General features: G+C 48.8%; 1 protein-coding gene across 2 annotated transcripts; it reads left to right on the plus strand.

Moving 5' to 3' along the window:
- The first annotated feature begins 232 nt into the window (after positions 1-232).
- Positions 233-20,863, plus strand: KIF2C (kinesin family member 2C). 2 transcript variants are annotated; one of them, XM_059374530.1, is made up of 21 exons: positions 233-418; positions 1,499-1,593; positions 4,413-4,514; positions 4,685-4,733; positions 6,898-7,020; positions 8,794-8,916; positions 9,441-9,541; positions 10,161-10,256; positions 10,699-10,753; positions 10,838-11,000; positions 13,342-13,432; positions 13,679-13,742; positions 13,818-13,909; positions 14,685-14,827; positions 16,070-16,274; positions 16,379-16,489; positions 17,807-17,874; positions 18,156-18,261; positions 18,356-18,469; positions 20,011-20,134; positions 20,230-20,863. In XM_059374530.1, exons 1-21 carry the CDS (start codon positions 355-357, stop codon positions 20,310-20,312), a joined length of 2,172 nt encoding a protein of 723 aa, XP_059230513.1. In that variant the 5' UTR covers positions 233-354; the 3' UTR covers positions 20,313-20,863. The 2 variants fall into 2 exon arrangements, with proteins under 2 accessions (XP_059230513.1, XP_059230515.1); XM_059374532.1 differs by lacking the exon at positions 1,499-1,593 and having other exon boundaries at positions 353-418.
- The last annotated feature ends 1,589 nt before the right edge of the window (positions 20,864-22,452 follow it).

The following is a 22,452-nucleotide window of genomic DNA, read 5'->3' on the forward strand; positions in this document are numbered from 1 at the left end:
GCAGACAGAGCTTTCCGCCTTACGCAGGGAACAGGAAATCTCCCGTCACAGACCCTTCCCAAGTTCCCCTTAGGCCCAGCGCGTGGGGGTGTGGCTGGCGGGTGGGCGGTCCTAGGCGCCGGAAAACCGACCCGAGACTACATATCCCAATAGGCTGTGGAGGGCGACGTGTCTGGCGGAAGCGAGGCCAGTGGCAGCGTGATGACGTTGTGAGAGACGCCGGCGCGCGGGATTTAAACTGCGGCGGTTTGCGCAGCGTTAAGACTTGGCAGGGATACCGGAGCTGTGGGTTTGTTTTTGGGTTTTTTTTTTTTTTTTTTTTGCATTTCGTGTTTCTCTTCCCGGCGACTGCCCATGGACTCGTCCCTTCAGGCCCGCCTGTTTCCCGGTCTTACCATCAAGATCCAACGCAGTAATGGTGAGAGGCGGGGTCGCGAGATCAGGAGGACACTTGGGCTGTGAGACGGCTGAAATTACTGCTCCCCCCACAAACGGCAGGGCCGAGATACTGTTGGGAATTCCCCCGCCTCCACCTGGTCTGGGTGTCTGCACTGGCAGTCGGTCTTTTCTACCCGGGTCCAGGGCTTCCCCTGGCGGTGGATCCCCTGCCTGTCCTCGGAAGTGGGCGGGGCTCCTCCAAGTCAGTGGTCCTTCTAGGGAAGTTAGGATTGCTAGTTTCACTTCGCCTCCAGAGTTCTCCTCTGAAACTGCCTTGCTTTTGTAGGGACCTCGGCTTCCTGGCCACTGTATTCCTCTCTAAATATTCTGCATTTGCAGTATGTCAGGCACTGGGATTCAGGGTTAATCAGACAGAAAAGATCTTTGCTCTTGAGGAGCGTGCAATTCTGTCCTCTTTTTTTGGTTAAGCAGCTACCGCATCTCTGGCAGGTCTAATAATACCCTGTCATTAGAATGGTCAGATATAACCATCGGGAGTGAGGTAAGGAAACCCGAGGGCTCTAGAGCTTCAAGTCTCAGTGCATGTTGAGGAACAGTACTTAAGGACTAGAGTGACTCCTCTGCCCAAATATACTTTGACCTTGCTGTACCCTCTCTCTCTCTCTCTCTCTTTTTTTTTTTTAATATTTTATTTATTTGACAGACAGAGATCACAAGTAGGCAGAGAGGCAGGCAGAGAGAGAGAGGAAGGGAAGCAGGCTCCCTGTCCAGCAGAGAGACCGATGTGGGGCTCGATCCCAGGACCCTCGGATCACAACCCAAGCCGAAGGCAGAGGCCTTAACCCACTGAGCCACCCAGGCGCCCCTGTACTCTCTCTTTTGAGTGGAGATGAATCCTTACTCCTGCAGCACAGTTTAAGTCCTGTTCCCTGCCTACCTCATAGTGGGATATTCTATGCGTGAGGTGCCAGGAGATTTGTCTTCTAGTGTGAAAAATAAAGAAAAAGACAGCGGTCCCTTCCCTCAGGTCAACTCCACATTAGAGTCTTTGTGGGATTCTATAAGTGAAAAAGATGTAAACTGGACTTTCATACCGTAGGCATAATCCACAGTGCCAATATAAGGACTGTGAATTTGGAGAAATCCTGCGTTTCAGTGGAATGGACAGAAGGAGATGCCACAAAGGGCAAAGAGGTAAGTTCTATGAGAATGCCTCTACCACATTTAACACCTTCTTCCCTAAAAGATCTGTGTGAGGGGGCACCTGGCTAGCTCAGTCTGTAGAGCATGCGACTCTTGATCTCAGGGTCCTGAGTTTGAGCCCCTTGTTGGACAGATAGATTACATAAAATAAAAAAACAAACAAAAAGATCTATTTGGAAATGGAACTTGTGAGAGCCTTGTATCTGATGCTGCCTTGTCCTCCCTAATCTTAAAACATGGTCCTCTTTGGATGTGTTCGTAATTTATTTAGTCAGGCCTGGTCTAAATTGAAGCAATCAACAGTTTCTGGTGTGTCTGTAGAAGACAAACTGCACAGAATCTTATGTACCCTAGCTTCTGAGTGCAAACTACCTATGGCATCAGTTTAGAGAGCCAAATTGATAAGCCGGTTGAGGAGACAAAATATTCCTGAAACACCAAATAACAGAGGGCACCTTGTTGATAAATGGCAAGATGAATAGAGCTAGAGCATCTCAGAGGTGGTAACTTACTGAAGATGGGCTTGACTGGTGGGGGTGTGATGGGAAGGCTTAGCCGAAACAGTTCGATGGCCCTCATAGGTACTAGTAAAGAAGCTTGATCCAGGCAGTGGAAGGCTCGGGATGCTGAACAGTTGTAAAAGGGGACCAGAGGGTCTTCATCTCTGGCACTGAGATGTTTAAGGTTTTCTTCTGTAGGCTCTGGGGAGAATTGGAAAGATTTTGAGAAGAGGAGAGGTATGACTAAGGCATTTATGTTTTAGAGGCGTTGTGGTGTGATAAAAAGTTCACTGGGCTAGAAGTATGAAAACCTGGATTCTAGTCTGCCTCTGCCTACTATTTTGTGTTCTCATGCATGTTTCCAGCTCTTAGAAATCCAGTTTCCTGGGGCACCTGCATGGCTCAGTGGGGTAAGCCTCTGCCTTCAGCTCAGGTCATGATCCCAGAGTCCTGGGATCAAGCCCCACATTGAGCTCTCTGCTCATCGGGGAGCCTGCTTCCCCATCTCCCTCTGCCTGCCTCTCTGCCTACTTTGATCTTTCTCGCTCTGTCAAATAAATAAACTAAATCTTAAAAAGAAAGAAAGAAAGAAAGAAATCCACCTTCCTCACCAAAAAAATGAGGTTGATAATAATATCTACCTCAGAAGGCTATTGTCAGGATTTATTCAGCAGACACTTTTGTAGTGGTTCCAAAATGCCAGATGGGACACTGAGGTGAATAAGACAGACCTGGACCTTCTTTCATGGAGCATAATGTGGTAACACATGAAAAAGACTTGCCTAGCATAGTCCCCTCTGGAAGGTATGCAGATATTTAGGTGGTATATTTGAGAAATAAAAGGATTGAATACTTTACACTATCTGCCCTTGAGTCAAGAGGTTCCTAAAATTCTTTTCAACCAGCTATTAGTAATTCCTTGTGGTTTCGTTTGTTAGCCTTTTTTTGTTATTTAGAAATATAGCTCTTGCAGGGGTTCACTCCAGCTCAGATACTGCCTTTGAATAAGGTCTGAACATCTTTGGTATTCAAAGCCTTTTCAGGTTCTGACGTCAGTCATCCTTTTTCCTTATACCATACACCCTTCTTGCAAAGTATGCTGGCCCCATGGGTAGATGTGTCCAGGCCCCACACTGTGACCGTGCCTAGTGCCTTGCTACCTTCAGACTGTCACTCTTACTCCTTCTTCCTGAGATGTTAACTGAGGTGTTCACTCTGAATCATCAGTGTGAGAGTTGCTTAATGCCAGAACTATGGTTAGATCATTGGTCTCCTCTGTTGTTTGTTTTCTGTGGTTTAAGTGTCAGAAACAGGAGAGGTGTAAGGGTCTGTAGCTTTCCAAGAAACAGAGACAAAAGTTTGGTTACTGAAGTACTTGCTAGCTTTTGCATTTGGTGATTCTATCCTTGTCTTGTGCTGCCCTAGTTTCTAGCTCTCTGTCCACATGATTTCTCCATTAGAATATGAGCTAACTGAAGACAAGGGCAATGTTTGTCTTAATTCATCTTTGAATACTTTCCCCCCTAGTGCCTTAATCGTGCCTAAAAAATGTTTAAATAAGCTAGTTAATAAACACAGGTTGCATATGTAGGAAGTAAAACTTGCATCCTGGAGTACATGCTTCAGCTCGGAACCATTTCGAGATGCAGATAACCACATTGGTACTGTGTTGTGAACTGCTGTGAATTATGCTGATTAAGTTTGAGTTGTTCCTAGAGGGTTGCAGGACTCTAGTGATGTAAACCTAGAATTGTGACCTCATTAAAGGCACGAGCATGAAGTAGGGAAGGCATGAGCAGGAAGCTGTGACTGGGGAAGAAGTTTCTGGGCCCAGTAGAAAATGTAGGTAGACTTAGGGTTAGGTAGCAGCTCTCGGGAACTTTTCCCCGCCCGTAAGATCCAGAAGGGCCCTCCATTTTTACTATCTCCGAGGCAGTTAGAACTTGTTTCCTCCTCCGTGTCAGCAAGAAGTGTTCAGGGGACGGTGCCCAGCAGGACCCTGCTGCCCAGCAGAACAGTAGGGGAGCCAGGTGGCCTAGATCTACTGTGGACTGCCTATTTGCCTGTCTGCCTACCCTCCTCTTTACCTCGTTCTCATCACCGACATCTACCATTGGCTTGGCAATCGGGAACCAATATCCATCTAGATGGTAAACCACGACTAACGACTATTTGTTTATAGTTATTGGTACTTGGTGGAACTTATAAAATTGGTAAATTCTGAATCTAGGGGTAGCCTTGGTTGCAGAGATGCGATTGGATTGAAGAAGCTATGTTGTTCCACCAAAACTTTTTACTTGCTCTCTGCAGATTGATTTTGATGATGTGGCCGCAATAAACCCAGAGCTTTTACAACTTCTTCCCTTACACCCAAAGGACAATCTGCCCCTGCAGGAGAATGTAACAGTCCAGGTAGGTGCTTGTCATGTGGCCGAACCAGTGCTCCAGGTGATCTGCTTGGCTTGTTGACTTTTGCTGATTTTCTGGGACTGCCTAGGACTTCAGCTTGACACATAGACCCAAGATAGGTCCTTGAATGTTGATAGGAGCCATGTATTGTGATGGTCTGTTCTGTTTTTCAGAAACAAAAACGCAGATCAGTCAACTCCAAAATTCCTGCTCCGAAGGAAGGTAAATGGATTTCTCTTGGCTTACTGTCATGGGGTTTGTGCCTGGAGTAATGTTGCTGGGGCACAGGAAGTGGTGACATAGAATCATTGCTCCACTTTAGCAGGTGACTGACTGTACGTGGGCTGAGTCCTGCGCTGTCTTCCAAGCATCTTAGGAAGAATCCAACCTATAGGGAGGGAGAAATACGGAGATTTTCGTCAAAGAGTACAAAGTTTCATGAGAAACTTCACTGATAGGAAATAAGTTCTGGAGAGCTTATGTAAAAAAATCTGGTCTGTGATTAGCAACAGTATATTGTGTACTTAAAATTTTACTGTGAGGGTGGATCGTATATTAACAATGAAACAAAAATAAACTACAAAACAGTAGGAACAAACCTTAGGAAGTGATGGGTTAGTTTATGGCATCGATTATTATAATGATAGTTCCATGGGTGTTTATCTCCAGACACATCGAGTTGAATAAATATCTGCTTTTTGTATTTCAATCATACCTAAATAAAGTGCTTTAAAAAAAAAAAATAGAATCCAGCCCTTAGGCCAACCTTCCAAGGGCCTATTCATTTGGGAAATTTGCCAGTTGGTCTCAAAGCCTTTCCTGTAGAATCCAGAGCAGTAATCAGCCACCCATGGGCCTGTTTTCTTTCCTCAAAGGAACAGTGTGCCTTGGAGTGAGGTGGGGAGCAGGCTGAGAGAAAAGCTGGGTCCAGGCTGTTTAGCAATAGTCGATGTTGCTGTGGAGATCTGTGGCTAAGGCAGGATGGGACGAGTAGGAGCTTTGCCTTGAAGTCTAGGAGAAGGGTGGGCTTGCTCTGCAGAAGTAGTCCACTTAAACCAACTTGACCGTAATAGTCTGTAGCTGTAGGGGGTGCGGTGGCTGTAGGTACAAACTGCCCAAGAAATCCCACTCATGACTCAGAGCCAGCTATCCCTCACAGCCTGTCCCAGCCAGGGGCGATCCCTGCCCGACAGGGTCCACCTACTGCAGGGGCCCAGAAACTACTTGCCTGGAGCTTCAGGTTAGGGGGAGCCCAAGTGGAAGGTGGTGCAATTGCAAGCTTGGGCTGGGCCTGAGCGGTAGGCCGCTGGCCCTCTTGCTAGCTGTACCCTGGGCACCTGCGAGAGAAATGGGAATGGTTGCACTGCATATGCCTGTGCTCAGAGGACATTGCCCAGCCCCTGTCAATGGAAAACAGATACTGATACGGGTGCATGCTGTTCAGCAGTAGAAATGAAGCACGAGATGACAACAAATCTTTTGGGAAATAGGAAAATGATGGCAATTTATGCTCTTAATGAAAGAAATGGTTGATACAGAGCCATCAGATCAGCCTAGACTTAGGAGTCTCAAATTCCATCCAAGTTAATGTTTGCACAGGTTATACCACGTATTCTATTTCCAAGTTTCTGACTTGACTTCGTAGGTGATAAATTGTTTCTCTCTTATGGAGGCAAATTATATAAATGGGTAGAAATTAACAAGAATTCAAATACAACTCCATTTTTTCTCAGTTAAGCATTATTTTAAGATTCCAGAAAATCAGTGTAGCTGACCTTGATGATGTAGTGATCTGATGATGTGGCCGGGCCCGGCTCTGTAAAGCATCCTGGAGCAGTGGGAAAAGCCCAGGGTTTGGAATCTTAAAAGTCTTGGGTTCACATCCTGGCTCCAACCTTTACTAATTGAGTGTGACTATGGGCAAATCGCTTAATTTCTCCGAGCTATTGTGCCCCACCCCCATCAGATGGGAATACTGATACTTACCTTACAGTGTTGTTTTAAAATATGGGAAGGTTGTACCGTGGTAGGGTAAGATGGTTAAGGTTTAATAATGCTTTTTTTTCTGAGGTTAGCTCTGCATCTTCAGAAAGGATTTCAGATTGGCTGTAGGTCCCCCCATCTACTCAAGACAGATGCTCTTGTCAGAGATATCCTTGCTCTTGGGAGCTCTCAGATGGGCAGAATGAGCAGATTAGTTTTGGGGTCACTAGTACTTGGCCTTTCTAATTTTTCCTTTTCCTCTGGTGGAAGGAATGGGAAGTTGGTGGGCTCCTTTCCTAGGGGTCTGGACCCTGTGCAGAATCTTGGAGGGTTGCCCCCTAGTGGCCCCCATTGGCCCTCCTGATTGTGCTGCACTGACTGGCCACTGCCCTTGGGTCTCCAGGTCTCCGCAGCCGCTCCGCTCGAATGTCTACTGTCTCAGAGGTTCGCATCACCACTCAGGAGAATGATATGGAGGTAGAGCTACCAGCGTCCTCAAATTCCCGCAAGCACTTTTCAGTTCCGAGTGAGTGATGAATCTGTTTTCCCTGTTTGAGGCTCTGGAACAGCTCCTCACACATTGTCCTATCCCTGTCCTGGAATATCCTGAGATTCCTTACTCCCCTGGCTTCAGTTCTGTTCTACCCCCACCCCACTGATCCTTTATTAGGAAATCATTTAATTTTACTGTTTTAATTTAATTGAAACATAATATATATACAGAAAAGCAAACATATCCTTGAGTGTATGGTTCACAAACTGAACACACTCATGTAACTACATCCAGATCGAACAGAGGGTTACTAGCAACCCAACAGTCCCCGTCAAGCTCCCGACGGTTCCTAAGCCCCTAAGGGTACCTATAATCTTGACTTCTGATAGCATAAATTAGCTTTTTCCCTTTTTGGATTTTGTATAAATGAAATTTTAAAAATATTTTTAAGGGCACCTGGGTGACTTGGTTGGTTAAGTGTCTGCCTTTGGCTCAGGTCATGATCCCAGCATCCTGGATTGAGCCCCATGTTAGACTCCTATTCAGTGGGCGTCGGCTTCTCCCTCTCCGTCATTCTCTGCCCCTGCTCGTGCTCTCTGTCAACTAAATAAAAATCTTAAAAAGAAACTAAACTAAAAATATTTTTAGTTGTTAGCTTTTATTAAGATAAAGCAGGTATAGATTTTGTAAGATGTATAATCATTACATCTTACATGTATCAGATTGAGCTCTTATAAAATGAAGGTGAATAAAAGAGTCACAACCAGGTATGGAAAGTAATGAGTTATCATGGGATGTACCTTTCTGGGTTGAATTATTATGTTCAGTTGTCACTCAGGTTCCTGGTTTTGTTTTTTGTTTTTTGTTTGTTTTTAAGATTTTATTTATTTGGCAGAGAGAGAGAGAAAGACAGGCAGAGGGAGAAGCAGGCTCCTGGCTGAACAAGGAGCTGATGCAGGACTCGATCCCAGGACCCTTGGATCATGACCTGAGCCAAAGGCAGATACTAACCAACAGCCACCCAGGTGTACTCAGGTTCCTGTTTCTCCTGGCTTTTCTGTCTGTTCCTGCTAGCCATCCAGGCTCCAAAGCTTTGGAGAAGTCAGAAAGTCCTAGCTTTTCTTCCAAATGAGTAGAAAGCCCTGGCCTAAGAACCCACACATGGGTCAAGCCTGAAATCTTCAGGCCTTTAGAGAGTTTCCCTTTGTGGTGAAGTCCGTACTGAGCTATTTACATATCCTTTAAGACATATATATTTTTTCAATTTAAAGGTTATGTTTATTTTTTTAAAGATTTATTTGTTTATTTTAGAGAATGAGAAAGAGAGAGTGGTGGGGTAGGGGCAGAAGGAGAGGGAGAGAGAATCCCAAGCAGATTCCCTGATCTTGATCTCATCACCCTGAGACCATGACCTGAGCCAAAGTCAAGAGTTGGACACTCAACAGACTGAGACTCAGCCACCTAGGCACCCCTTAAAGATTTTATCTTTACATAATCTCTACACCCAGCACGGGGCTCAGACTTACAACCCTGAGATTAAGAGTTGCACTGTCTACTGCATGACCAGCCAGGTGCCCCACCCTCCAAGAATTTTGATGCCAGGAGCCAGCCGCTGCAGGGAGACTGACTGGGTGCAGGTGCTGGCTGAGGTGGAGGGAAAGCCCAGCTCTGCTCTCACTGTGGGCCCCAGCCCTTGCTGGGCCAGCAGTGTGTTGTACTCATCCTGGCCTGTGACCTGCTGGGGCTCAGAGGAATACAGCTCTGGTTTGCCTACCTGCTTCTCCAATGACTCTCCTTCTCCCACAGCTGGCCCCCCTAGGCCCTCCTGCCCTGCAGTGGCTGAAATACCATTGACGATGGTCAGCGAGGAGGTGGAAGAGCAGGTCCATTCCATCCGAGGCACCTCTTCTACAAACCCTGTGAACTCAGGTAGATACACTGAGCTATCTGCTTTGTTCCGTCCTGTCCCAAACCTAGCCTGCTTTGGCACCTGAATTCAAACCATGTTTGTCACATGGAAGCATGTTTTCCTGTGGCTGTGGCATCAGTCTTTCACTAGAAGTGACCCTGTTCCCACTAGCTGACAGGAGCCCTCTGATGTAGTCGAGATGTTGTCACAGCTCAAGTCTTGGCCAACACCTGAAGGATAACCCAGAATGACCATCAGACCAATCAGGGATGGCATCTCCTCTTCTGATTGTTTAGAAAATGCCACAGAGGCATGGAGAGAGCTTGGGTTAGGCCTAGAATGCTTGTGCAAGTCTTTACTTTGCAGGGTTGACCCTCCCAACAGTCTCATCTGTTGCTGCCTCTCCTTGCATATGGTCATTTAAAAGCAAGGGTCTGGGGAAGGCCTAGTCCTGGGAAAGCCCCAGGACTCAGGACAGCAGCTGAAGAGTAGGCTGGCTGGCTTAGACAGGTAATAGTGGGCTTCCTTCCCCCTCCTCCCACAGTTCGGAGGAAATCATGTATTGTGAAGGAAATGGAGAAAATGAAGAACAAGCGGGAAGAGAAGAGGGCCCAGAACTCCGAAATGAGAATAAAGCGAGCACAGGTACTTTTCTTAGGTCAAGGGTTTTTGGACGTATGTCCTTAACTGCACCTTTACCAGCAATGGAGATACAGTCGGGCTCCAGCATTTCTGAAGCTCCAGTTCTGAAATCTAGGAAATTTAACTGCTTTCTCATTTGGACTCAGAGTACAAATAAGTCAGATATTTTTCTGAAGACTTCGGGCAAGAAATATGTCCTGCTGATTGATATGTGCCATCACAGGGACCTGCAGGGCAGAGTTGCCTGCTTTCCTGCTCCCCTGGCCCCAGCTGCATGTATGGCAGCGGGGGACAGTGCTGCAAAGGAGTTCCAGTTTGGAGCACTTCCCCTCAATTGGGTTCGTGGCTCTTGGGAAACTCAACCTGCTGGTCTCCTAAAAAGGCCACAGTGGCACTGGCCCTAGTTCCTAGATTGGTTTGGTGCATGCATAGGCATCTCCCTGCCAACCTCCGTCCTCAGGGATTTGTTCCTAAGTTCTCAACCTAGAGCCAGGGTGGGAGGAAGTAAGACTGGGGGGCTTTGTCTACTGGAGGGCCGCATGCATGTGAAGAGCTGAGCTCTGAGAGCCCTTACATGGCAGCAGGTCCACAGTCCATCCTTTTTTGCCCTTGTCCCAAACAGGAGTATGACAACAGCTTTCCAAACTGGGAATTTGCCCGGATGATCAAAGAATTTCGGACTACTTTGGAATGCCATCCACTTACTGTGACAGATCCTGTAAGTAAACCCTAAGGGCTTCTACCCCTCCTTCCTGAGTAAGTGTACAAACGAAAGACAAATTTCCTCTTTAGCAGAGTGAGGGCCTGCAGGAATCTGCACTGGCCCTTGAGGTATTTTCAGTACCCTTTGCTGGACTGGAGCTACTAAGGCTGGATGGGAGAGTCTGATCTCCAAAACTGTCACCCTCACTTGCATAGGTTGGCTAGATCCTTACTGAGAATCATGGAAGTAGACCTGCACCCCGTAGGCAGCAGCGTGAGAAAACTGGGGAGGAAATTCAGTGCTGCCTGCTGTGCTCTGAGTAACAGCGGAGGCGCAAGGGTCCTGGTGTCGGGTCTTGGCCCCAGAGTGAGCCTGACACTGGATTGGAAGAGGAAGGGTTCTTTCAGTATTGCTCTGACCTTTCACTGGGTGGTTGTCTTCTCTCATCCTCTTGAAGATCGAAGAGCACAGGATCTGTGTCTGTGTGAGGAAACGGCCGCTGAATAAACAAGGTAAGCCAGCTCGGTCTGAAGGAGGCTCTGGTCTGACATCCTCCGTGTCCAGGAATCATCCTCTGAAATACTCTCCTTCTGCAGAACTGGCCAAGAAAGAAATTGATGTGATTTCCATTCCCAGCAAGTGTCTCCTCTTGGTCCACGAGCCCAAGTTAAAAGTAGACTTAACAAAGTATCTGGAGAACCAAGCCTTCTGCTTTGACTTTGCATTTGATGAAACAGTTTCAAATGAAGTTGTCTACAGGTTAGTCTCTTGCCCCTTTGCTCCCCCCTTTTCCCAGCCTTCCTCTTTTCCATGCGGGATATTGTGGTAAAACTACTCAAGCCACGGGACTCTGAGGCCCTTCCTGGCCTCATATTTTCCTTGGGTCAGCCATCACAGAGCTGGCTCTGACTCTGAGTCAGAGTCTGCTTTGTCTAATACAGCACTCACAAGCCTTACGTGGTTTTTAGTTTTTAGTTTTATTTTTAGATTTTTAAGTAGTCTCTACACCCAAGGTGGGGCTCAAACTCACAACCCCAAGATCAAGAGTCACACCCTCCATTGACTGAGCCCACCAGGCACTCCATCATGTAGCTATTTATTTATTTTTAAAAAGATTTTATTTATTTATTTGACAGAGACCACAAGTAGGCAGAGAGAGAGGCAGGCAGAGAGAGGGGGAAGCAGGCTCCCCACTGAACAGAGAGCCCAACTCGGGGCTCAATCTCAGGACCCCGAGATCATGACCTGAGCCAAGGCAGAGGCTTAACCCACTGAGCCACCCAGGTGCCCCACCATCCTGTAGCTATTTCAGTAAAAAATAAGATTAAGAATTTGGTTCTCTCTCTCTCTCTCTTTTTTTTTTTTTTTTTTTTGCTTAAACACATGACCCTGAGATCAGGTTGCATGCTCTACCAACTGAGCCAGCCAGGTGTCCCAGAATTCAATTCTTGAGTCACATTAGCCGCATTTTAAGTGCGTTCTAGCCACATGGGGCTAGGGCTGCTACTAGCACAGTAGAGAGCATTTCTGTCACCACAGAAAGTTCTTTCATTTTTTTTTTTTTTTAAGATTTAGATATTTAGGGGCGCCTGGGTGGCTCAGTGGGTTAAGCTGCTGCCTTCAGCTCAGGTCATGATCTCAGGGTCCTGGGATCGAGTCCCACATCGGGCTCTCTGCTCAGCGGGGGGCCTGCTTCCCTTCCTCTCTCTGCCTGCTTCTCTGTCTACTTGTAATCTCTGTCTGTCAAATAAATAAATAAATAAATAAATCTTTAAAAAAAAAAAAAAAAAAGATTTAGATATTTAGGGAGAGTGAAAGAGCGCACACACACGAGCAAAGGGAGAGAATCTTTCAAGCAGACTCCCTACCAAGCTCAGAGCCCAACTCAGCCTCCATCTCCTGATCCTGAGATCATGATCTGAACTGAAACTGAGAGTCAAATGTCTAACTGATTGAGCCACTCGGGCGCTCTCGCACAAAGTTCTATTGTCAGGACTGCTCCAGACCAGAAGATAACAAACTACAGCCCGTGGACCAAATTTGGCTCACAGTCCCTTTTTATAAAAAGGGCTCTCTAACTAAGAATGAATGGTTTCTATGTTTTTAAAGGATTTCTTTTTTTCTTTTTTTTTTTTAATGTGACAGCAGGACACCTGTCTGGCTCAGTCAGTGGAGCATGTAACTCTGGATCTCAGGGTTGTGAATTCAAGCCCCCATTGGGTATAGAGATCAATTAAAAATAAAATCTAGGGGCGCGCCTGGGTGGCTCAGTGGGTTACGCCTCTGCCTTCAGCTAGGGTCATGGTCTTGGGGTCCTGGGATCGAACCCTGCATTGGGCTCTCTGCTCGGCGGGGAGCCTGCTTCCTCCCTCTCTCTCTGCCTGCTTCTGATCTGTCAATATAATAAATAAAATCTTTAAAAAGAAAAAAAAAAACCTAAAAAATAAAATAAAATAAAATAAAATCTAGGGGTGCCTGGGTGGCTCAGTGGGTTAAGGCCTCTGCCTTCAGCTCTGGTCTTGATTCCAGGCTCCTGGGATCAAGCCCCATGTCGGGCTCCCTGCTCAGCGGGGAGCCTGCTTCCCTTCCTCTCTCTCTGCCTGATTGTAATCTCTGTCTGCCAAATAAATAAATAAAATATTTTTTAAAATGAAATTTTAAATGAAATTTAAATGAAATTTTTAAAAAGTCTTTTAAAAAAAGTGAGAGACCTATGTGGCTCACAAAGTGTAAAATATTTTAAGCTCCTACTTTAGAGGGTTTCCTCTAATCTTTGTAGTGTTTCTTATGCTAGCAGTCAGCTGCTAAGCTCAGGGTTTCACTTTGGGTCTTCAGGGTCAGAGGGAGGGCTGGTGGCTTGGTCAGTGAAGGCCACCATCTTCTTGGCAGGTCAGCCCAGCCCTCCCCAGCTGACTGGAAGAATTTCAGTTTATAAGTGGAGGGTGGGGTCCAGTGGAACCACTTTGCAGGAGAGGAGTGCAAGTACTTGGAAGGAGGAATTGAAGACCCCAGAAGATCTGCAGTGAAGGAGCAATAGGGCCACATTCTAGGAAGCACATTTTAGGGAGAGATAAATATTCTCCCCTATCCTTTCTCCTAGGTTCACAGCAAGGCCACTGGTTCAGACCATCTTTGAAGGGGGAAAAGCAACCTGTTTTGCATATGGCCAGACGGGAAGTGGCAAGACACATGTAAGTTTTCAGGTCTAGCAGGGAGCACTCCTGCCCATGGTGTCACGGTGGGTCCCTGAAAGGGAAGTTTCCTTCAGAAAGTGCTGCTGGTGCCAATGCCCCGGCACCAGAGACTCTTGTGCTGGATACCTTGGCCGGTGCAGCTTCTCAGCTTCTGTGCGGGGGCGCGCTGCAGTGATGCAGCCTGTAGTGCTCAGTCCTAGGCCCAAGGCCCTTCACCACAGTCTCTCACCCCTTCCCTTGCAGACCATGGGCGGAGACCTTTCTGGGAAAGCCCAGAATGCATCCAAAGGGATCTACGCCATGGCCTGTAAGTATGTGTTCTGCCACACTGAGGTCGGGCACACGAAACCAGGCTGCTTGCTTACCCAGCTGTCTCCCGCAGCCCGCGATGTCTTCCTCCTGAAGAATCAGCCCCGCTACCGGAACCTGGGCCTGGAAGTCTATGTGACATTCTTCGAGATCTATAATGGGAAGGTAGCTAGCCGGCAAGGAGCCCCTATTTATACTGTCGGGGCCCCTGAAATATCTATTCCATGAGATTGGCTAAAAATGGTAGAAACCAAACAATCTGTGGGCCATCAAGGCTTTGATGGGCTCCGCTGCCCTGATGTGTGTGATGGGGAGATGGGGCCCAGGCTCAGCAAGTAGGTCAGGAACGCTCCTCAGGGCTCCATCTTGAGGGGGAGGTTTGCCTTGTGTATGCCCTGTCTTCCCTTGACCCACCTCCTTTGTGACCGTTCTAGCCTTCGCCTGATCGTGTACGTTTGTTCTCTGTTCATCTCTTTTACTGTCCCCTCCGCCCCTTATGCTCTGTACCCTCTATCTCTACCGTCCGTGCTTATATAGAGCTGCCTTCCTCAGAGCAGGATTTCCATGCTAATAATAATAATTATACCTAATGTGGATTACTGATATGGTATTGTGTGCTAAGCACATGTCTCAACTCATTCGATCACTGTAGCATAACCTCTGAGGAAGCATTATGGTCTATTCTGCAGATGAGGAATAAGGCTGGAACCGTTAGGCACAGACGGGTCCAGGCTCCCATAGCTGGCAAAGTAGCAGAGTCCTAGCACACTGGGCTGCCCGACTCAGATACTGCCCTCCACTCAGCTTAACCTCTCTGCATTCCCTGCTATCAGCCCTTATCTCAGCCCGGACAGGCCCTGAAGGATGAGCTGTTTGGTGGGGTGCCCAGGCCATGACGGCCTTAGCCTTATTGCCCTGTGTGTTCCCCTGCCCCGCACAGCTGTTCGACCTGCTCAACAAGAAAGCCAAGCTGCGTGTGCTGGAGGACGGCAAGCAGCAGGTGCAGGTGGTTGGGCTGCAGGAGCGCCTGGTTAGCTGTGCCGATGATGTCATCAAGATGATCGACATGGGCAGTGCCTGCAGGTCAGAATTATGGTGATGGAGGGCACCTGGGTGGCTCAGTGGGTTAAGCCACTGCCTTCGGCTCAGGTCATGATCTCAGGGTCCTGGGATCGAGTCCCGCATCAGCCTCTCTGCTCAGTGGGGAGCCTGCTTTCCTCTCTTCTCTCTCTCTGCCTATCTCTCTGTCTACCTGTGATCTCTCTCTGTCAAATAAATAAATAAAATCTTTAAAAAAGAAAAAAGAATTATGGTGACGGAAAGGGGCCCCCAGTCCCTGGCTCAAGTGACAGACCCTCGCTCCGAGCCTACTGCTATTTCTGCAGAGTGCTGCCCTCTGCAGCTTGCTGAGGGCTGTGAGGGCCCCTGTCTTGAGGACTTTCAATAGGGCAGAGGACCCAGGGCCAGAGGCTCATCAGGAGCGAGTCAGAGAGTCATAGATATAACTAAAGCAGACTTTTTTTTTTTTAAGTTTTTATTTATTTTTTTATTTGACAAGAGAGTACAAGCAGGAGGAATGCCAGAGAGAGAGGGAGAAGCAGGATCCCTGCTAAGCAGGGAGCCCAATGAGGGGCTTGATCCCAGGACCCCAGGATCATGACTTGAACTGAAGGCGGGCGCCTAACCAACTAAGCCACTCAGGTGCCCCCCGACCAAGGCAGACTTTATTTCCAGGCTCTTACCCCAAAGCATGCTTCCTGACTTCTCTAGGCTTTTCCTTGCTCTTCTCTCCCTCTGTGGTGGGAGATAGGTGCTCTGGGTCAGTTGTGGCTGGAAGTGATGGTGTCATCGCTCCTCTGCAGAGTTAGGGAAGTGCTCTGCCTCCGGGCATGGTGCAGTGGAGGGCATGGTGCAGTGGAGCGCTGGGTGGCTTATGGACGCCCAGGAAGGGGGCTGCCCTCCTCAGGACCCTCAAGCTTTGACAAGTGGTTGGTGACAACCCCTCTTCCTCCCCCCATGCCCTGCCACACAGGCCACTTCTTCCCCACGTGCAGCTGGGCCGTCTTGCTAAGGCCGTAGCATAGAATCCGGTACTTTCACTGCCAGGAAAACTTGTTAGGTTTGGAGCTGGAGGGAGAGCTGCTGCCCACAGAGGACAAAACGGAAGTCTGGGACAAGAAGACACAGGACTGCTCGGAGTCCTGACCTGTGCCCCTTGTACTGAGAACTTAGTGCAGTGAAGTGGGGTGCCTTGAACTCTGGGGAGTCACAGCAGCCAGGAACTTTCAGAGGCTCATAGCCTTTCTTCATTCTCTTTTGACACAGGACCTCTGGGCAGACGTTTGCCAACTCCAACTCTTCCCGCTCCCATGCCTGCTTCCAGATTCTTCTTCGAGCCAAAGGGAGAGTACATGGCAAGTTTTCTTTGGTGGATCTGGCAGGGAACGAGAGAGGTGCGGACACTTCCAGCGCTGACCGGCAGACCCGCATGGAGGGTGCAGAGATCAACAAGAGCCTCCTGGCTCTGAAGGTGGAGGCGCAGGCGGCCAGCCTGGGGGGCTCCTGCGGGGGGAGCAAGGGAGTGGGTGGTTCAAAGGGAAGGAAGGGACCCCAGTGCCCCCTGCCGCCCCACAGGAGTGCATCAGGGCCCTGGGACAGAACAAGGCTCATACCCCGTTTCGAGAGAGCAAGCTGACCCAGGTGCTGAGGGACTCCTTTATCGGGGAGAACTCGAGGACCTGCATGGTGAGTAGGGTCGCTCTGGAGATGGCGTGGGAAGACCCTGAGTCCTGTTTCTGGGCGGGCTTGGTACTCCTGGCCACCTGGGTTTCCAGGTTTCATCTTGAGTGGGCAAACCCTGCTGCCTTTTATTTAGGCACTTCTTTGTTTCATTTCATTTTATTTTTTTAAAAGATTTTTATTTTATTTATTTATTTGACAGAGACACAGCGAGAGAGGGAACACAAGCTGGGGGAGTGGGAGAAGGAGAAGCAGGCTTCCTGCTGAGCAGGGCGCCCAATGCAGGGCTCAATCCCCAGACCCCAGGATCATGACCTGAGCCGAAGGCAAATGCTTAATGACTAAGCCACCCAGGCACCCCCCACTTATTTATTTTAAAGGTTTATTTATTTATTAGAGAACATGCATGTTTGCACAAGTAGGGGGAGGGGCACAACGAGAGAGAGAGAATCCTTGCAAAGAATCCTTGCAAAGACTCCTCACCAAGTGCAGAGCCCAGTGTGGGGCTCAATCCCAGCACCTGAGATCATGACCTGAGCCCATATCAAGGATCGGACGCTCAAGCGACTGCAGCCCAGCCGCACTGCCTCCTAAACTTAACCTCCCCCTGCCACCCTGCCATGGCCTTTTAGTATCAATTTCCTCTTTGCCTGTTCAAAAGAGAAGGAAAGGATCTGCTCTCTTTACTGTATGTCTGGGAAGCTTTTGGTTTGGGGATGGTCAGTGCTCCCTTACCCCATGAAGTGGGGCCTCACAACTCAGAAAAAGGGCTGTGGGAATCAGGAGAGGGAAATTCTTGTCTCCTCTATGGCTCCCAGCTTCAGAAATAGGAAAGGACTGTTGCTGTAAATTATTTTTGTCCCCTTCCTTATTATATCTACAAGGCTTGCCAGCTAGGATCTGCCTCCTTCCCCTTCACGGAATCTCTTTCTGGCCTACTAGGGAAGGCGGGAATTTCAGACTAAGCTCTAACCCATCATTCTTGAGCCTGGGTGAATAGAAGGTTCCAGCAGGAGCCACTGCTCCTTAAGATGTGACCTTGGAGAGTGGGTCAATAAAGTGATATAGCAATGGGTTGGGGGGGACGGTAACCAGATATACCTTTAAAGCAGATATCCAATTTCCAAGGTGCCTTAATTTTCAGTGGCCATGGGGCAAGTTGCCTGCCACAGAGCGGGTGCTTAATTAGCTCCGTGCTCCAATACTCTGTGGGAGTCAGGAGCTTACACAGACAGTTCCTGGCAGTCTCCAGCAGCAGGTGGTCTGGTCCCCTTGTGATCTTGTTAAGGGTTGAACTTAATTGTCTGTTTCCCCCTTTTGCAGATTGCCATGATCTCACCAGGCATAAGCTCCTGTGAATACACTTTAAACACACTAAGATATGCAGACAGGTACTCGTACCCATGGCCAGTGGGATGGGGAGAGGGTTGCAGGAGGGAGGAGAGAAGAGGATATTCTTCTGTGACTCAGTGAAGCTGAGACTTGGGAGTTCAGACATGATGCTAGATGGTGTGCCCCAGTCCCCTTCAGGCCTTGGTTGGGAGCCAGCATGGGTCCTCTAGGCCAAAGCCAAAGCTGCTTCTCCCTTTGAGCCTCATGGTCTGAGTGGTGCTGCAGTCTCGTGAGTGCCAAGGAGGCTCCTGTGGGCTCTGAGACCGTCTTGTTTCCTCAGGGTCAAGGAGCTGAGCCCGCACAGTGGGTCCAGTGGGGAGCAGCCAACTCAAATGGAAACAGAAGAGATGGAAGCCAGCTCTCATGGGTCCCTGATCCCAGGCAATGTAAGGTGTGGGGTAGGGCCAGGCAGAACAAGTGTGGCCTGCTGAGACTGGAACTAGGCCATACAGTTTGTACCTCTCCTTTGGGCCCCTGCAGTTCTCCAAGGAAGAGGAGGAACTATCTTCCCATATGTCCAGCTTTAACGAAGCCATGTCTCAGATCAGGGAGTTGGAGGAAAGGGCCATGGAGGAACTCAAGGAGATTATACAGGTGAGGAGCTGGCCCTGACTAGGGAGGGATTGGATATGTATCCTAGCAGAGGCCCTCAAGTGGTGCTCAGCACTGTTCTTTGAACATGACCTGGGCTTTGCTCCCACAGGTCTTCAGATAGGGATGGCAAGAGGCAGGCCTCTACTTAGCATTCCTTCATTCTCCACCTATTCATTTAGATGTTCTAGAACAACTAATTAGCATACCCCTTCTCCAGCCTGGCCCACACAGCCTTTCTCCTCCACCCTCCTAGCCAGAGCTAGTGTCTCTCCTCTGTGCTCCTGACTGAGGCTTTGGAGGGAGATTTATATGCAGAGACCTTGGCTTGTTTATTCAGAGTGTTTGGTGAGTGCTTTCTATATGTTAACCACTGTGCTGAAACCAAAGACCAAAAACTCGAGGTATGGATAGCATACTGTAAAATAAGACTAGATCAATCCTGATTCTCCTATTTATAAGCTGATTTCCTTATTTAAAGGAAAGTCATTTCCTTATTTAAAAGAAAGTCATTTATCATCACTAGGCCTCGGTTCTTTCATCTCTAAAGTGGGCAAGACAGGGTGGTTGCGCCTGAGGGTTAAGTGATCTGCTTCTAAAGCAGCGCCCAGCATATAGTTCGCATGTAGGAGGCGGTAGATGCTGGTGCTGCTGTGACCCCTGCTGTGGGAGAGCAGAGGGGGGCAGAGGGTGCACTGCCAGTGGGGCACTCGGGGCAGCACGGAAAGGAGCTTGGGCCACTTAGAACTGAGGAGGGGACGTGAAGAGCAAGCGCTTAAGCCTGTCCTCCCTCCCCGGAGTGCTCAGGGGTACAAATGTGTCAAAGGCCTTGGTACTTTCAGGAAGAATGAGAGGCTCACTCTGGTCAAAGCAAAAGGAGTGAGCAGATGACGGAGCTTAAGGCCGTGGCCAGGTCAGCGGGGACCTGATGCTGGAGGACCTATGGTTCACTCCCAAGGCCTGGACTTGGCCATGAGGGCAGTGGATGCCTTAGAAGGGAATAAAGCGGAGTGTGGTTGGATCGAAGGACACGGTCTCATCAGAGCTTTAGGTCAGTGTGGAGCCTGGTTGGGGAACGTGGGAGAGCATGAGTAGAGGCATTTTGGAGCTAAAAGCAGTTAGGAGATTGTTTTTAAAAGAGTTCAAGAGAGGTGTTGGTGCCCAGATGGAGGGCGGCCGTGGCCACTTTAGGACTGGAGTGAGGACATGAGACTCAAGTACCATTTAAGGGGCAAAATTGGTAGGATCCGGGCACAAACAGGGTGAAAGAATAAAGTTGCTGCTCCCGTTTCTGATGTGGTGTCAAGACAGATTGTGACATTTATTTGACCTGGGGAGAGGGACAAGTTGGAGGCAGGAAAGAGGATGGATTCAAGCTGAGGATTTCTGCCGGAGGAGGTCAGCAGGCAGAGGGCGGGCTGTGGCTGAAGGAACCGGCATCTCGCACACGTCGTCTGCATTGTAGGTAGTGGGGGGCACAGGAAGGATTTGCTAGGTTGGTTTGACCATTTTTGCACTGACGCGCTTCCCCCATGTCACTGCAGCAAGGGCCAGGCTGGCTTGAGCTCTCTGAGATGACCGAGCAGCCAGACTATGACCTGGAGACCTTCGTGAACAAGGCAGAGTCTGCCCTGGTCCAACAAGCCAAGCACTTCTCAGCGCTGCAAGGTGGGTGTGACTGGAGGGTGGGGCGTCAGCCCTGAGGGAAAGGGGCCTCTGTGACCCCCCCTGACCGGCAGTGCACCACCACCCCTTCCTTCCAGATGTCATCAAGGCCTTGCGCTTGGCCATGCAGCTGGAAGAGCAGGCCAGCAAACAAATAAGCAACAAGAAACGGCCCCAGTGACGACTGCAAATAAAAGATCTGCTTGGTTTCACACCCAGCCTCTTCCACTCTCCATCCCTCCCCAGCAAACTTTGGGCACAAGGCAGGTCTGGTCAGGGTCTGAACTGGGACAGGCTTTGGTAAATGCCAAATATGGGGGCAGCTGGGGAGGGGGTCAGAGTGACATGGGACACTGCTTCCCCTCTCCTCAGTTGTAGCCCTCAAGGGAGCAAGGATGGGAAGGGTGTTGCCCTTCTTTCCAGGAGCAGAAGACTTTCTGGTATAGAGTTTTCCCTTGGGTGGCCTTCTGGCCTGTGTGGACTGGCTACCGGTGAGGGGCTCTGTGGGGTTATCCTGGGTCTGGGGAAAGGGAAGGAGCCTTTAGTCCAGCTCTCTGCTGGCTCTGGCCTGCCTTCCATGCCTTTGGTTCAGGCACTATGTCTTGTACTTTAAAAAAAGTCTCTGGGATCTCTTCCTTCCTTGATGGTGTTTGAGGTCCAAGAGGATCCCTGCTGTTTCCTGTTTTACGTGTTTATACATTGTGTCTAACAATAAAGAGGGGAAAAAATTAATCTGTTGAGTGGTGTGTTGAGAAGGGCCTGGGACACGTCTGCACCTTCTCGGACTAAGACACTTCTGCCACTCTCCGTAGTGCAGATTCCATACTCTTCCTAAGGAGCCCAGATCCAGACCTGCGGTTTCAGGGACATGGTAAAGCCTCAGCCCCTGCCTTGTTTGGTGCTTCCTAGGTCCCAGGTCCTCTCTTGGGGCCAGGAGCTAGCAGCAACAAGGAGATGGTGCTCTGTCAGTTATGGTCTGCTCAAGGCACATTAAAAGATTCTGTGGCAACACTGACAAGAAGGCATTTGGCTTGCTGGTTGGGAAAGGATCTGATGAGCAACACGTTTGGTCTCGAAAAATTAGAAGTTTGCCAGGTGGGCTGAGGAACTGAGCATAGAACACGGACAGTTTGGGAGCTGGAAGATTCCAGATTCCTTGTCACGGAACATGGATTATCTACACAGTAATATGCCACTACAACATTTTTAGTCTGAGTGCCACATAACCAAATATGTGTTCTAGAAAGGCCTCGGGAACACAGGTGGGGACCATGGGGCACATGGGCTACTACAGAAGCTCTAGGGCAGAGTTGGCTCAAACAGACCAAACACTGGTCTCCCAGCCTCAGTTGCTTCATTTGAAAAATAGGCGTGGGGCACCTGGGTGGTTCAGTGGGTTAAAGCCTCTGCCTTCGGCTCAGGTCATGATCTCAGGGTCTTGGGTTCGAGCCCCATATCGGGCTCTCTGCTCAGGGGGGAGCCTGCTTCCCCTCCCCCCACCTGCCTCTCTGCCTACTTGTGATCTCTCTGTCAAATAAATAAAATTTTTTAAGAAATTGAAAAACAGGAGCATTCTCTACCTCATTGCATGAGCTGATGGTGCCATTCGATACCCAACTGTAGGACCTGGCTTCAGAAGTTCAGCTGAATCAAGTTCACAGAGCTGGCACTAGCATTGAGGCCTTAAAAGCTTCCAGATACCTAACTTTCCCCCTCCTCTGTAAGATGAGGCCACCAACACCCGCCCTCACAGAACTGGAAAGATTAAATGAAGACCTCACCAGACCTGACCCATCTTCTCACCTGGAATACTGTATGTGTATTGGGACCAGCCAGGGGAATCCTTATAAATCGTCCCCCCCCCCCACCCTGCTTGGAACCCTCTAATAGCATCCCTTCACCCAGAGGATAAATTCCGAATGCCCTACCGTGGCCTGGTCAGCTCCTTCCTCTGTTGGTCCAGTTGGAATGCAGTTTGGGCAGAACAGTTTGGAGGTTAAAAGCCCAGCTGCTGAAGCCGCACAGCCTGGCTCTGTGACTGCAGAACCCCATGTAGGTTTAACATCTTTGTGCTGCGACATGGGGGTAATACTGGCGTAGCGGTGTTAGGAAAATTGAGTTGGTATATATACACAGTAGTAAGTACAATGTCTCACATCTCATAAATGCTATATAGATGCTGGTTAGCTATTTTAAGCACATAAGGATGAAGATTTTTGTTTAATACTGTATCTACAATGTCTAGAACATACGGTGAGCATACAATATATATTTTTGAATGAATGAACGAACTATCTCCTACCACTCACTTCTCCAACTAA

This window comes from Mustela nigripes, chromosome 14 (assembly GCF_022355385.1).
Source record: "Mustela nigripes isolate SB6536 chromosome 14, MUSNIG.SB6536, whole genome shotgun sequence".
Lineage (NCBI taxonomy): Eukaryota > Metazoa > Chordata > Mammalia > Carnivora > Mustelidae > Mustela > Mustela nigripes.